Source organism: Rosa rugosa, chromosome 1 (genome assembly GCF_958449725.1).
Source record: "Rosa rugosa chromosome 1, drRosRugo1.1, whole genome shotgun sequence".
Taxonomy (NCBI): Eukaryota; Viridiplantae; Streptophyta; class Magnoliopsida; order Rosales; family Rosaceae; genus Rosa; species Rosa rugosa.
Genome location: NC_084820.1, coordinates 61,437,562 through 61,453,608, shown reverse-complemented (window position 1 = coordinate 61,453,608; position 16,047 = coordinate 61,437,562). Strand labels below are relative to the sequence as shown.

The 16,047-nt window shown below is 40.6% G+C and overlaps 1 protein-coding gene and 1 long non-coding RNA gene across 2 annotated transcripts; one reads left to right on the top strand and one right to left on the bottom strand.

Moving 5' to 3' along the window:
- The first annotated feature begins 236 nt into the window (after window positions 1-236).
- On the top strand, window positions 237-3,034 carry LOC133743805 (uncharacterized). The gene is made up of 3 exons (XR_009863278.1): window positions 237-504; window positions 2,115-2,177; window positions 2,798-3,034. It is a non-coding gene; the product is annotated as an uncharacterized LOC133743805 (long non-coding RNA).
- A 10,541-nt stretch (window positions 3,035-13,575) lies between these two features.
- Window positions 13,576-15,779, bottom strand: LOC133725916 (polygalacturonase-like). Its single transcript, XM_062153325.1, has 4 exons — window positions 15,565-15,779; window positions 15,182-15,484; window positions 14,529-15,047; window positions 13,576-14,127 (listed from the first exon to the last, which is right to left on the bottom strand). The coding sequence occupies exons 1-4, from the start codon at window positions 15,718-15,720 to the stop codon at window positions 13,858-13,860; spliced, it is 1,248 nt and encodes a 415-aa protein (XP_062009309.1). The 5' UTR covers window positions 15,721-15,779; the 3' UTR covers window positions 13,576-13,857.
- Window positions 15,780-16,047: the final 268 nt, after the last annotated feature.

The window sequence follows — 16,047 nt, the reverse complement described above, 5'->3', positions numbered from 1 at the left end:
TACTATTTCACTTTTTAGTAAGTTAGAAAATTAAGACGACAGATATCTGTCGTCTGAAAGAACTGATAAATTTGCATGAAAAAGTGGAAATTTAGGACAACATTCATATGTCGTCTGAGTAAATGGGAAACAAGTGGAAAATTAGGACTACATTCATATGTCATCTGAGTAAACGGGAAACTGACAGCTAATTTGCTAATCTAAAGTATTTGATCCCTCCCTTGGCTAAAAAAGAAAAACTCGGGCTCCTTTTGCTAGGACCTTTCCCTTAGCTGAAAGAAAAAAAGAACCAACCCTAGATCTAAAAACTCGGGCTCGTTTTGCCGCCTCTGACTTTCAGCCAATCTCTCCCTCACACGCTCGATCTCACTCTCATGAACCTCAGTCCCTCAATCCACCCTCAATCCCTTTCACCCTCTCAAGCTCACACACACTCTCATCCTCCTGCAATTCCGGCAAAGCAAGTTTGGGTATGGAAGTTTTGGGTATAGAAGTTTGGGTAAAGTAAGTTTGGGCAAGGTTCCATCTAGTCGGTCTAGCCGATTCCTGGGCGGCGCTAGGCGGGTATGTTGGGCTCTGGGCGGTCGCGATTAGGCTTCGACCAATAAGGTATGCTTTTTCTGTATATATTGAAATGGTTGTCAACTAGGTGCGTCAATCTCATCCAACCAATTTTGGGGTTCTTTGTGTATTGGAAGAAAACTGAACATGGAATAATTTTGTCTTGCAAGAGTAGATCATTGAGGAGGCTATGTACACAAGAATGATCCATTATGAAGAGGATCAAGGATGCTTGGTGGATAAAGAAAAACCTGTGATTACGGAGAAACTAGGGTGGACTGGCAGTAGGGAAGAAAAAACCAAAGTAGGAGAGCGAGGTTTAAGACGATTACTTTAGTCAGAAGTACAATGAGATTCCGATTGATGAGCAATGCTAAGTTAATAATGAATGTTTTTTTTTTTTTTTGTGTGTGTGTGTGTGTGTTTTTGAATGATTTTGATTCTGAGAATGGTAGATGGAGTATATATTGGTTGATGGGTTCTTTTTTGTGTATATATTAGGGTATGGTTCTTATTTGTTAGCCTATAGGTACTTCTTGGCATATCTATTTCTGTTCTTTTATCTTATACGTTGTTTGGTCTGATTATTCTTCTTATTATTTGCAGAATATATAGTTCTAGGAAATCCACAAACGATGAAGGTTGATTGCCAGGCGATGTGTCCCTTTCAGATCATCCAACAAGGGTTTCTTAGTTTCAAGGTGTATTTCTTTTAATTCATGTACATTTTAGATCAATTTCATGTCCAGTTACCCATAGGCTTAAAGCTAATTGTGCGAACGTTTTTGAAGCCTTTTAACAAAACTCTCTGTAATATACAGTCTCTTTTGTGTTCGAGTTGTCACGATGTCTCCGTTGCAACTCCCTATTTTTTGTTTATGGTTGTTTTTTATTTTTTTGTTTTCGTATATATTTTATAGGTTGTGTTAATTACCAGGTATTAACTTGAATCAAGTTTGCTTCTTTCTCTTGCCAATCTTTTGAATTGCATAATGGGAAGTTTTTATCAATACCATGAAACGAGATGGCAGTGAGGATCACAATGCATTTTCTCCTTACTTTTATTTAAAGTGATTTTAGAATGATTTATAATTTGTACTCGCCCATTATTAGATCGGTTTAATGTGTTATAGCCTTTAGGATTATGACAGCTGCGCTTCTTTCAGTTTGACATTGTTTCTACCACGAAGTTCTAGAAGGATATAACAACTACATTTCACTGCTGATTGCCTTCCTCCACTGGAATTTTTTTCATTCCAGTTTCTACCTTTTTGTTGTGAACGATTTTTGATGTCTCATTATTTCTCTGATGTTGATCTTTGTTCTAATTTTTTTTTTCCTAAACTCCTCGTCGCACTCGAATTCTGGCAACTTAAACTCCTCGAAACTACAGTCACCGTCTTCTCTCTCTCTCTTAGGCACGGCCGCATTGGTAAGTCTTCAATCTTCAAGTCTGGGTTTCTCGGTTTCTTTTTATCACTCTTCAAGCTTCATTCTTCAATCAATCGGTCTCTTGCTTTCTGGGTTTTCAATTTCATGTGTTCAATTTGCAGCAAAGCATAGACGTCCTCAAGTTTGGTTCGATTTCTGGTTCGATTTCGAATTCTTCAAGCTTGGTAAGTTGCTGCCTTTCTGGGTATTCAGTTCTTGTGTATGATACTATGAATAATGAATAATTGGTAACTGAGAAGAGTTGTATGAATATTTGCTTACTGTCTTCCTGTTATTGTCTTACTGATTTGAGTGATTTCAAATTTGAGAATTTTCAATTGAGTTGTACTCTTGTATTGGTCCTGTCTGGGTTCGATTTCTTTTTGCCAGAAACTATTGGACTTTTGAAGTTTTGATATTTGGCATCTGTTTTGCCAGTTTTGAAATTGTATCCGATAATGATAGATATATTGATAGCTATGTGATGGATAACATACACTCAAGCTTCTTGCAGTTGTGAAACAAATGCAATACCAATACGATTGATCATGATAATTTATGTAGAATTTGTCTTTGAGAACAACAAGCTTCTACAATCCATTTATAAGTGATAGATTATAATATTTAGGTACAGTTTATTTGCTAATGTATGTTTGAATATATGTCAATGCATTCTAAGATTTCTAAACTGCATCCTTTTTACTATTAAGTTAGTGTTGATGCAACTTTATTTCGTATCTTTTACATTCACTCATTGCTCTTTTTTTTTTCTTTCTTTTAAATTATTTCTTCTTATTATGTGCAGAGACCTGATAAACAAGAACCCATCTCTAACACAAGACACATTTCCACAAGTGATAGAGTAGACAAAAGGCCAAATCCATACATTCTAGATCAAAATCAATGAAGCAAATGGCTCCGTAGTCAAAGGCATCTATCTAGACGTGGAAACCTTTACGCCACAAACAGGAAATGAAACAACAACTTTCACACTAGCCCATCCTCTTCCTGACAAAAAAGAGTCCCTGATAAACAAAACAGTTCGCAGGTAAACCTCTACAAAATTTTTCTTCATTCAACTTCATTTTTCTTGACAGCTCAAGTGTGAAAAAAAATAGTAACTATGTACTTGTCTTTTCTTGGATTCTTTCTCCCCTGTGAATATTGTATTGGAAATTTCTTTTTTCTTTTTCTTTTTCTTTTTCTTTTTGGCAATAATAGAATTGCTTGTTTGAACTTCCTACTTCAAAGTGCCTTAGCATATAGTCAGTGATGCCTGTACGTTACACACACAATTATACAAAGACGTGTTTGAACAAAGTAATGTCAGTAGAAGTTGATATATATTCTGAGTTGCTATAGTTTGTTCTTTTGTTCTTAGATTTTGTGAATGGAGTTATGTGCCCTTTTATGTGTTTTTTCTTCTGCTGTTTGCTAGCTATGTGGTTCTTGCCTCCAGTGTTTTGGTCTCTAGTGTTGTGCTTGAAATGAACTGTGTGCTCTTCCATTCTTCTGATTATTCTCTGTTTTGTTCTTTTAAGAGTAACTATTGCCAATAAGCTGCAAATTCTTGCAGTCATTTAAGTTATACCAGATCCCTTAGTCAATCTTATATGTTTTCTGTTGTTACAGAGTGGTAGCTGGGGGAGGCATATTCTTTTGTTTGGCCTATTTTGATAGAGCTGGTCTAACTGTATGAATCGTGAGGGTCTTTGTAATTGTGAGGTGTTTGTTGCTGCAACGTTCTTAGAAACAAATTTCCATTACAGAGAAGTGGGTTTTATCTTGACATGTTTTCTGTTTTTCACTATAATAGGGAATTGCTGACATTGAACCAGCAATGTCATTGCAGCTCTTGCACCACTTTTTGTGTAGATAGAACTGGAACAAGCAACTTTTGGATAGGCTCAACTAGACCAACTATTTTCGCATCAAAAAACCAGACCAACTATTTTTTGAAAAATGTTCCAGGAGCGACTGTAACCAAGATTGTGGAGGACAAGAACTTGGATTTTAGTATGAAGGTAAAATTGATCAACTGCTTACCTATGGACTTTATTGTTTAATGATATAGTACGTGCATGCTCTGTGCATGAAACTTTCATATTTAATTTGCTGCATTTCCTTATTGCAGTGGGGAACGAGGTCAAATTTGGTTTACACAGACAATGATATTGATGAGATCCGAGCGGAATGGGCTGAGCATGTTTTGAAGTTCCCAGAAAATTAAGTATCAGCCTATATATATGCTTTTGTTTATGGTAGGTTATGAGCAGTAGTAGTGTCTAGGAACTGCTTTTGTGCATTTTGACAGAACTGCCTATATATATGCTTTTGTTTCTGGTAGGTTATGAGCAGTAGTAGTGGCTAGGAACTGCTTTTGTGCATTTTGACAGAACTGCTGGAAAGTGTTGAACAAATGCATGCAGTTGCTGTAACTACTCTATGGATGCTACTAGGTTTTTGTCTTAGTAAGATTAAAATCCGTGCAACAATGGCAGTCATTAAAATCATTTAATGTAAAGGCTACCATGCTAGCTAGTTTAGTATTATGCTACTGATGGGAATGTATTTTGATGGGTTGATTTATGCAATGAGGAATTTGTTGATTTCAGATCTTATAATTAATCTGCCTTTCTCGTTTGACTACTGTACAGAATGAGGTTTGCTATGGTTCAAATCCAACAAATGCAGGTTTATGATATGTTGTATCACAAATACAGTAACAACAGAAAACTGAAGTTTATTTCACTGTCAAACAACAGAGATGCCTTTAACAGACAACAGAAAACTGAAGTTCAATTCACTATCAAACAACAGATATGCCTTTAACAGACAACAGAAAACTGAAGTTCAATTCACTATCAAACAACATAAATACTTCTAACAGACAACAAAAAAATGAAGTTCAATTGATTATCAAACAACAGAAACGCGAAGTTTTATTTTCTATCAGACAACATAAAAACTTAAAATTGTGGTTGGAATACGAGACAGACGACATAAAAATAAAGTCTTACAACTATTTAGATGACATATGAGCATAATTTACCCAATTATAAGTGATTTACAAACAACAATTAAATGTCGTTAAAAATGCATTCAAACAATAGATTGTCAAACAAGTCTTTATTTTGGTAACTTCATACCACATATATATGTTTTCTTATTTGTCTTCAGACGACAGAGGTTTTATTAAAACTGTAGTTTGTACCTCATTTCAACAACATTAATATGTCGTTATATGTGATTAATAACTACAGAAAGTTCCATATCCTTCAAAGTTGGGTTGTTCAGACGACAGAGCCTTACGAAACTTCTGTTGTCTGAGTGAGAACAGACGACAGAGGATATCTGTCTTCTGATGCCATAAGAGATGACAGCTGGATAGACTACATATAATTTGCATATCAGATGACAGATATAATCTGTCGTCTGAAGCTATTATTGGCATAGTGCAAATTACTCCCCAGGTCCCGCCAACTCAAACTACAGCGGAGGCTCGGCCGAGTAGCAGTCGCCCACCGGTGCAGGACCTTGCCGCTATGTATGAGCTGGCATTGGCGGACCTCCACAAGGCAAATAGGGAGCGCGAGCAGGAGTGCAGAGAAAAGGTCGAGGCCCAAAAGCAGGTGGCCACGCTGATGTCAAGATTTGACGAACTAAAGAAGGCGCTGGAAGCAAACGCTAACCCAGCGCAGAGTGAGCAATCGCAGAGCACCAGACACAGTCGACCCAACACCGGCGGATTGGTACCCGTACCAACCATACAGATGCAGGTACCGCTAAACCCACCAGAACTACTAGGAATGGGACCACCTCCCCCGCCCCAACTAATGTTGGAGCAGGAGGCGGAATCACAGCCACACACCAACCGTTCGGCAATCAGGGCTAGAACTGAGGGCAATATACCTGTCCCCAGGCGGGAGATGGCACAACGGATCCTCCAGGCGGGACCCGCTGAAGACACAACCGCCCTAATCTTGGAAAGGATGCAACAGTTAGAGCAAAGGTTAATCCGAGCGGAGGCAGGCGCCCCAGTGCCAATTCCAAATCCACTATTTGCGTCCAAGCCAGGACCATTCACCGCCAGGATCCTGCATGCCATCCGGCCGGCACATGCGAAGACACCAAAGATGTCACATTACAGCGACATGACTGACCCCTTTGTCCATATGGACACCTTCAAAAAAGTCACTAACAACAAGGGGTTCGATGACGCCACCCTCTGCCACTTATTCAGCGAAACGTTGGATAGCAAGGCAATGAGTTGGTTCTTTGAGTGCCCGCCAGGATCCATTGATTCATTCCACGCACTATCAAATGCTTTCCTCTCTCGGTTCATCCTACTGGTCGTCGGACACCACAACACAAGTCAGTTGTTCACCGTCAAACAGGGCGAAGAGGAAACATTGAAGTCATTCTTCACCAGGTGGCGAGCGGCGACATCTCAGTGCCGAGATCTTGACAAAACAATAGCGCTGGCAGCCTTCAACCAAGGACTCCTAAAGGGACCATTCCTCTATCATCTCAATTATAACCATCCAAATGCTGCATATGACAACGTCATGGGCGAAGCTGTCATCCATGCACAGGCAGAATTCATCACATATAGAGAGACCCCACCTCCTCCGCCAACACCAGTAAAATCCACTCAGCCTTCCTCCAGCCATCAGGAGACCGCTAACAAAACCCCTGCGACGCCGCCAACTGATAAGAAGAAAGAGTGGCAACAGGGCAACTACCAGAGCAAACGGCAGAAGGACCAGCATTACCACAAGGGAAACCGCTCATCCCAGGGGGATAACTGTAACAAACAGACAAAATCCTCCCAGCCACTACAAAAAAGAATTCATTTGGCTTCACCAGTTAGCGTCGGCATGAGAATGTCGTCGCCGTTGATCTAAAATTCGCTACGACAAATGTGGCGTCACAAAGAGAAAAATTATTTGCCACGGCATGGCGTCACCGTCGCATAAATATGTCCTCAATGGCTACGGCATATTCTTTCCGTCGCCAAATTTCTTTAATTTTAGCTACGGTAATACATGCCGTTGTGTATTTTAATTTTATACATTTTCTTTTGTTTTTTTTTTGACGTTTGGGTGGATATAGGTGCCAAAATTAAACATGTTGGCAAGTTTTTAGGTTTTTGGGTTCAGAAACTTCGGACTCCCTCAATCTCTCAAACTCTCAGAATCTCATCCCTCTCTCTCCGACTCTCAAACTCACTCTCCCCCAATCTCCTCCGCGAATGATGGTCAACGGCATGGGCACAGTGGGCCGACGACACATCAATCTTCTCTCAATCTATCCTCGAATCTGATTCCGGTCCGACCCTCTCCTCGAACCCAATCTGGCCGGTAGTGACAGGACCTCTCTCTCTCTCTCTCTAAAATCTCAGATCTGTTTGAAAATCTGAAATCTGAAACCCAGTTCTTGGTTTCTCAATTTCCCCTGTTATGTGTTTATTTCACTTTAATCAAAATTGAAATACTGTAGGTTGTGTTCTATACTTCTGTGTAGAAATAGTGGTGTTTGTCATGTTCTTGGTTTGATGGGGTTTAGCGGAAATGCTTTAGTGTTGTTTATTATGTACTTGGAGAATCAATGTTCTTTGTTACTGAGGCACTGATGTATTGTTCTAGTAAAACCTTTCAACTCCGATTCCTGAAAATTGGAAGTCAGATTAGCTTGATTCATAGCTTTATTATGAGGGAGTAGGCATAATTGGAATCTTGGACTTTGTAGTTGTGAAAGTATGACTTTCAGTTTCCTGCTCTTAGAAAGCAATAGAGGTGGGAATAATTTGTGAGATTTGTGTACTTTTGCCAAAAACTTATTGTTTCCTTTCTACTGGAAATTTAGGCTGAACAAGAAACAAATGAAGTTTATGCGCATATGAGTACACTTAATTAATAGGACAAGTTCAAATGAGGTTTATGCACATTTGAATACACTTGTTGCTGTCAACTTATTCATGTCTTTTATCTCAGAAAACTACCTGGGTTTCAACATTCTACATGTGCATAGTACTTGGATTTGCACTTGGTTTTGTTTGCGTTGGCTTGGTAAGTTTATATACCCAGTTCCTTCATAAATTATACATATGATTTGTTGGAACAATAGTTATATACAAATGCATTTGACACTTAATTAATAGGACAAGTTCAAATGCTCAATCGGATTCATTGTGCCATGAACGCAAGCTGCTTAAATAGGATAAACTTGGCTTCTTAGCATGAAGCTTCGAATTTGAGGTACAACTAATGTTTTTTATTTTCTGTCAAATGCAAATGTATTTTCTAATCAAAATTTTGTCATGCTTATAGTAACCAAGAACTCTCTGTGAGTCTAGAGTTTCTCTTTTTCTAATTAGGGATATAATATTTGTTGAGTTTTACATGTTCTGGATGTACTGGTTTTTGTTGGGATCGACAATGGTTAGTGGTAAACTACAAAGGGAGGGCATAAACTCAAAGAGTTGAGCCAAAGCTTGCTTTGGTTGAGGTACAGCTGCAAAACGAGGCATTCTTAGAGAATTGGGAACCTACTAAAAGCTCTTATCTTGGTGAGAACATCAATCTTCTTTTGTTCTTGATATAAACTTTGTTTTCCTTTTAGACACCAAAAACCAAACTATGGTTTCTGCAGCAGAAATTTATAACTAAGCTAGTGATGCTGTGATTCACCCATTCTCAATTCTAGTTTACTGATTATCACTTTGTCTCGTCATGTTTATTGGGTTCTGTAGTTTAGTGCTCATGTTTAAATGGCGAGGATGCGGGCGTGCTGAGGAGACGATATCCCACACGCTAACCCAACGAACGATGGCCACGTGTAGAGCGCCGTCAAACGAAGCGTCTATCCGAAGTAACCGTCCACAAAGCAGGTACACCAACCGTCAAGCGAGAGTCTCCGCTAAGCGCAACACCACTAGCGGAACTTCTCACTATCATCTTGCAAGCGAGAGTCTCCGCTAAGCGCAACACAGCTAGCGGAACTTCTCACTATCTTGTTGCAAGCGAGTCTCCGCTAGCGGAACTTCTCACTATCTTCTTGCAAGCGAGAGTCTCCGCTAAGCGCAACACCGCTAGCGGAACTTCTCCATTTCATCTGGCAAGCAAGACAGTCCGCTGAACGGCAACCAGCCAGGTCCCCGCGACAATCCTTGCCTTTTACTATCAGTGGAGGGACTTCCGCCAACGGCGATTCCCGAGGTGACGGCTCACTCTGACAATGACCGCCACACGGCGTTACAGTCAAACCTACGACGACCGCCACACGGCGTCGCAGAAGCTACGTCCCTAAGGGACAGGGGGACTTGTCAACAGTCTACGACGGCCCTGATCAGGCATGTTGACCCCCGCCACTCGGGTATCAAAGATTGGGCTCGCTACCCAACACCCTCTACTCCGCGCAGCTCCCCTCAACAAACAACATACCGACCAAACGGAGGTCAATCTTAGCCGGGGAGTGGGGGACTCCCTGGGGGGCCTAGCAGGGGCCCACCCGAAAAGGTATAAAGCGTTTGCTCAGTGAGTCCATGGTTGACAACGCACTGACGCTAATTATGCTCTTGCAAGTCTAGTAGAAGTAACGCTTCAAACCGCTAGGCAACTCCCCAACCAAGATTGCCCTCCTTGACTGTGGACTTGGGGGACTTGTACTTACATGAGCATTTGCCAAGCATAATTAGCTAGAATGAGCCACGCTCATGCTACCGCCAGCGGTATCAACTACCACCAACTGTGTGACCTACGGAAACACAGCCAAGCAGGCTACCGCCTGAGCCCCGGCTCACCCCCAGATCATCGCTGACGCGCCGCCACGCGCTGCGCCAAGATAGCATCAGAAGCTCCAGAAGCTGGGAACTGAAGCATATCAGTCTCACATCAAAAACAAGGAAGAGGTCAGCCTCTTCCCAACCTATAAAAGGTTCTCTCCTCTCTCCTCATTAATTACACATTTACTACTTACCTACTGTTACGTTGTCAACATAAATACATTGACTAACTTAGGCATCGGAGAAGAAAAGACCGCCCAACGCGGTCTCCCTTTGACGCCTCTTTGTATTTTACTTGACAAGTAGCGGGAGCATCGATCATATCGCAAGTATCGGTCCGTCCATCGGACCAGCGTTAACCAAGGTTTAGCTACCGCTGAACTTTAGACATTAACAGAAGAAAAAAGAGACGAAGTCATGTGACTCTTCAATTTGTTGTAACTATTGCTATAAAAACATGTTGTGATTCAATTTTTCATTTGAGTTTTGTCAACAAGTTGGGTTCGTCTACGGTACATTAATGTACTGATACATCAAGTAAACTAATTCAATACAGAGGTAAACTAGCTTGGAACAAAGGTAGACTAGTCTACTTATGCATGGAGTGAGTCTACCCTTGTACCGAGCTAGTTTACCTCTGTATTGAACTAGTTTACTTGATGTATCGGTACATTAATGTACCGTAACGTTTTTCCAACAAATTCATAGACATTTTTGTTAATAAGTATAAATTTGCATTTCAATTATTCACGCCCGAACGTGGCGCTTCTATTTATCCTTACATATAGCTGAAAATTAACAAACACCTCTGTGCAATGCCAAAGCCACACTCAAACCGTAACACACAGTGACACAGTCAAAAGTGAACTCAATAATGAAAACCCATAAATCAATAAACCAAGAGCATTCAAATCCAACAAATGATACAAGGGAGTAGAGAAATAGGTAGTACTGTGCATCTATTAGTGTAACGGCCATAGCTAGCTATATTAGTTAGTTAAGATCGATCGAGCTCAATGAAACAACAAGAGCAAGATTTAACGAGCTTCAACCTAAACTGGAAAAAGTTTTTATGACCATAAAAAACTGGAAAAAGTTTCGCCCCTCTCCTCTAAATCCAAACTGGATAACCCAATTTACAATTCCTATTGCTATAGCTGCTATAAGTTATGATCGAACACATGGATAGAACATCAAGAACTAAATCTTGGAACAAAACTCGAAGAGCCGAAGCCGACGACGGCGCCAATTGGTGGTCAATATTCATCTTCTTTCCTCGGAGCCCAGTCGTCCTCTTCTCCATCTTCAACCTTCGGCACTCCAGCTTCAACCTCCTTGTTTGACCCAACTTTTGAAACCCACAGGCGGCGAGCCGGAGATCCAAATTCTGGTAGAGTACATGGTGCCAAATGGCGACAACGAAGGGGCTGAAGCCGAGGAGGAGCTAAAGCCGGTGGTGTCATGGAGGAGTAAGGAGTCGTCGGCGGCTTACGGGACGGTGATTTCTTCAGTTTGCCTTCGGCGCCTCTCGCGGCATAGAAGCCCTTGGATCTTGCTCCATGGAATCGGAGAACCGAGTTTGGAGATAGAAAAGAGAATGGAATTGAATGGCATAAATTTATTAATTATGTTAGAATAAAATGGTAATTTCAGTTTTTTTTTCAGGTTAAATGGAGTAAGTGAGGGAATTTTATGTAAAAATTGAGCTACCTCTTTTGTTTTGTATACAAATATATGGAGATCAAGGCCGGCCCTGAGGGCTGCCGACTGAGGCGGCTGCCTCAGGTCACCGGCCTCCGGCGGGCCTCCGTCAGTTTTTTTTTTATATATATAAATATAGATTTCAACAAAGGTTATATAGTTTTCTTCGCACTAGTTGCATGATGGGCCGTTGTAGTTCATTTGGTAGGTAATCTAGTAGCTTGCATTTATGAGCCACCCCACCCAGGTTCGATTTTTGAGCTTGTTCAATTCACTTTGCTTTTTTTTTTTTTAGGGGCTGTGACCAGTTACCCATTTTTAGCCCAAAAAATGCCCACTTACTCCACCAAGAGTTTTTTAACCCCATTTACCCAATCTTACATCTATTGACATTTTAGCCCCTGTTAATTAAATTAAAACCCATCCATCTCTTAGCAGTCTCTCTCTCCTTCCCAAACTCTCTCTCTCTCCCCCCGATCTCCACCTCCACTCTCTCTCTCTCTCTCTCTCTCTCTCTCTCTCTCTCTCTCTCTCTCTCTCTCTCCTCCCCATGATCTCCACCTCCGGTCTGTCTCTCTCTCTCTGATCGCCGCGCCGGAGATGCAGTCCAAATCTGAACACGACGATGAAGCTCCAGTCGGCGATCCAACGTTCTCGTCGCCGTTCGATTGATCGGCGATCCAGCCACTCCAACGTCCTCGTCGCAGTTCATCGGCAATGTGTCTACTGCCCCTAACGCTGCCCCTAAACCCTAAACTTAACACAAAGACATTATTTGGGGGCAGTAATGTGTCTACTGCCCCCCACTAAACCATTATTACTGCCCCCCACTAAACCATTAAAACTTGCCCCAGTTTTGTGAAGGGTTCTGACTTCGTATGAAGACATTATTTGGGGGCAGTAATGTGTCTACTGCCTCCCACTAAACCATTAAAACTTGCACCAGTTAAGTGAAGGGTTCTGACTTCGTATGAAGACATTATTTGGGGGCAGTAATGTGTCTACTGCCCCCCACTAAACCATTAAAACTTGCACCAGTTTCAAGGATTCACAGTGTATTGCACTTTATCACAAACAAATCAACAAGAGATGATTACTGTCTCCTAAGAAAGACATTATTGGGTGGCACTAATGTGTCTACTGCCCCCCAATAGATCATCAAACATTACACCGCTTCCTATGTTTCGCAGATTATACAAGTTATTCACACTCAAAACAACAGATAATGTCTAAAAACCCACATTATGAGGGTCAATATTCTGTCTACTGCCCCCCACTAGACTGACACAAACAACACAATTTTTTTCATTTATCAACTACTGCAATTTAACACTACATTTACTTTGGAATAGCAGTTTTCAGTCCGTCAATAAATAAAGCAGTCATCATTGGCCCCCAATACAAAGTCTACTGGGGGGCACTAATGTTACAACTTTTATGGTTATGACTGCACAATAGCATATAGCCATTTTCAGTCCGTCGTCGATTCCTTCAGAAGGTCAACCCCGGCCTCGCCGAGCTTCTCAGCGACGAGGACCGTCGGCTTGGCGTCGAGCCTGGCAGCGGAGAGCACGACGACGAGTTTCGGCGCGGCGATGGCTAGAGCAGGCGTCGTGGGCGACCTGCCGGAGGGATGGAGGGAGGGAGAGAGAGATCCGACGTCTTCTGGAGAGAGAGAGAGAGATAGAGAAATCGGTGAGGGGGGAGGAGAGAGAAATCGGTGAGGGGGAGAGAGAGAGAGAGAGAAACTGAGAGTAGAGAGATTGAAGGAGAGGGCAAAAAAGTCCCAAAAATTAATAAAAAGAATTAATTGGGTAAAGGGGAAATAATCCCTTAGAGTGTTTTGGGTAAATGGGGTTTAAAAACTCTTAGTCGGGCAAGTGGGCACATTTTAAGCTAAAATTGGGTAAATGAGCATTTTCCCTTTTTTTTATTCTTTTTTCTGGTTTACCTTACTACTCTTTTATTTTTTATTTTTTTGGTTTCTTTTGGTATAATCACCTTTAATTCCTTTTCTTTCTTGCTAATGTATATGAGTTTAATTTATTTTACCCCTTATAATTTAAGAAAACAAATATAGATGTAACAAAATACTATATGAAAATTAAATTTTATTATTGAATAAAACAAATTTGGTTGATCGAACACTATTCATGAGGCCACATTTTATTTATTCGCCTCAGACCTCTACAATGTCAGGACCGCCCTGATGGAGATATATGTAAAACATCTTATATTATTTGATCTAGCTTCACAACCAATTTATTGCCGTCATTGAGAGGTGACAATGATCTCACTTATTATTTTTCTACAATTTATCAATTTTTTCCAGTAATATATCCCATATATAAGTAAAAACTAATCAATTTGGATCAGTTTTAGTCATTAGACTTCTCAGCTGGTCCAGCCGGTACAGGAGCATCGGTAGCACAAGCAAGAGGCTGTGCCACATTAGCAATTGTGGGTTTGACATTCGTACATTGAGACGTGAGTGCACCTGTGCCGGTGAATTTGAGATCAATGCCAGTCATCTCCACCTTCTCACATGGTAAGCCCTTGGCGCATACAATCTTCACGCCCAACGGAGTGGAAGTCGTCCCTCTAATGTTCTTGAAACTCACATTGCTGATCTTGATTTTCGATGAAGCCTTTAAACAAGAAACACTACTAATTAAATTCGCATAGTATTAATTACGTCATGAATAAAGTTTAGTCATAGCTAGACTCTAATATTATCCTGATTTTCTGTTGTTGTTAGACAAGTATCATATTCCAAAAACCTAAAAAGCTATCATGACATAAGAGTTTATTGGTAAAATGTAATTGTTAGACTAGTTCAAACCCTCATTTTCGCTCTCGCGAACCCTCATCACGTAGGTAGAAGGCTTCTTCTGGTTGATCAACCGTAGGTAAAAGATGTGGTTCGTGCAAAAAAAAACCTTGACTATGGAGTTATCTAATTTATACTTCCTTTAAGATTAAGTAGAAAAAATGACTGGTTGATTATCTAGCTAGCTAGTAATTAAGATGCATGTTGTATGGAGAGTACCTGTTTATCACATTGATTCCATGGGCAGTATTCTTGATCTACGACGATTGGGTTTTGAACATCATTCATGATGATATCCTCAAAGTGAATTTCTGAGCAAGTGCTAGCTTGAGGATTTTTAGCCCATGTCTTGATTCTAACACCATTAGTCGTTTTACTGAGGGTACAGTTCTTAACATTGATTCCTTCCACAGGGTCTTCTTTGTCGTACCTTCCAAGACTTCCAACGCTTATTCCATGGCCTGGTCCACAAGTAACCTTAGTTATGGTAAGTTGCTTGGTACCATCACCAATTGAAATGCAATCATCTCCGGTTCCGATATTTGTATCAGTAACGTTGACCCCGGTTGAGCGCGCGATATGTATTCCATCTGTGTTAGGGCTATCTCCAGGTGCAGTGACGGTGACATGATCGAACGTAAGTTGCTCGCAACTTATTACGTTGATGTGGAAGTTCTTGCTATTAAGTGAAGTTATATCCTTGACTAATGACTTCTTGACGGCGTGGAACCTGATATTCTGCACGTATTAAGAAAGCAGTACGACAAATAAAGAGAGATCAATTAATAACGCGTATTGAACTAGCCAAAATCCATTACCTTGGAATACGATAAAAAAAAAGAAAGAAGAAGTGCAGGATAATGCTAGCTTACAATGGTGCCAGCCTTTGCGTTTTTTGGATCAATGGCTTTCCAAGTTTTTTGTCCTTGGCCATCAAAGGTTCCACCACCCGATAGCGTGAAGTCGTTAAGGTATAAAAACTCGATCCAAGTATCTTGTTTCGATAATTGGCTTGCGTCTTCTGGCGCCTGTAATGTGCCTTGGACCTGAACCTCAATAGGAGCCTTGCAAGGACCTTTGAAACTTGCTTCTTTTACTTTGAATGTCCCTTTTGGAACAATAACTTTACTTGCCGATGTTGATGCACAGGCATCTTTCCAAGCATTTGCTAAAGCCTAAATACAAAGAAAAATGAAATACAACAATTTAATGGTGTAGAGCTTAATTGCATTTGCAAATTATGTTTAATAATTACCTCAGTAATATCAGAATTGGGCTTTGCACCATATTTCGCATTGGTCACGTCAAATTCACCACCATCGGCTAGAAGCTCTCTCCTTCCAGATGTCGAGGATGTCAAGGATAAGAACAAAAGTAATGAAAACGTAACCATGACAAGTTTGAGAGTCATGTTGATGTTTTCACAAGTTTTATTCTTCTTTATCGTTTTGAAACGATGATGAAACTCCACTACGGTTTTGAGGCCATTTTATAGTCAAGTTGGGAATTTTAACACCATAAAATTATCCAGCCACACAATCCTTCTTGTTATATTTGTATGAGGCCGTGAGAGCCGTTCAACTTATATTCTATTATTGGTAATCGATCACCAAAGAGACGTGCTAATTAAAGAAAGCATGATTATATTACAAACTGCATTAAATCTTTTTTTTTTAACATGAATAATAATTTCAAACTAGATCTCGTTTGGGATTTGGCTCTAGGGTTTTAGTTTTGT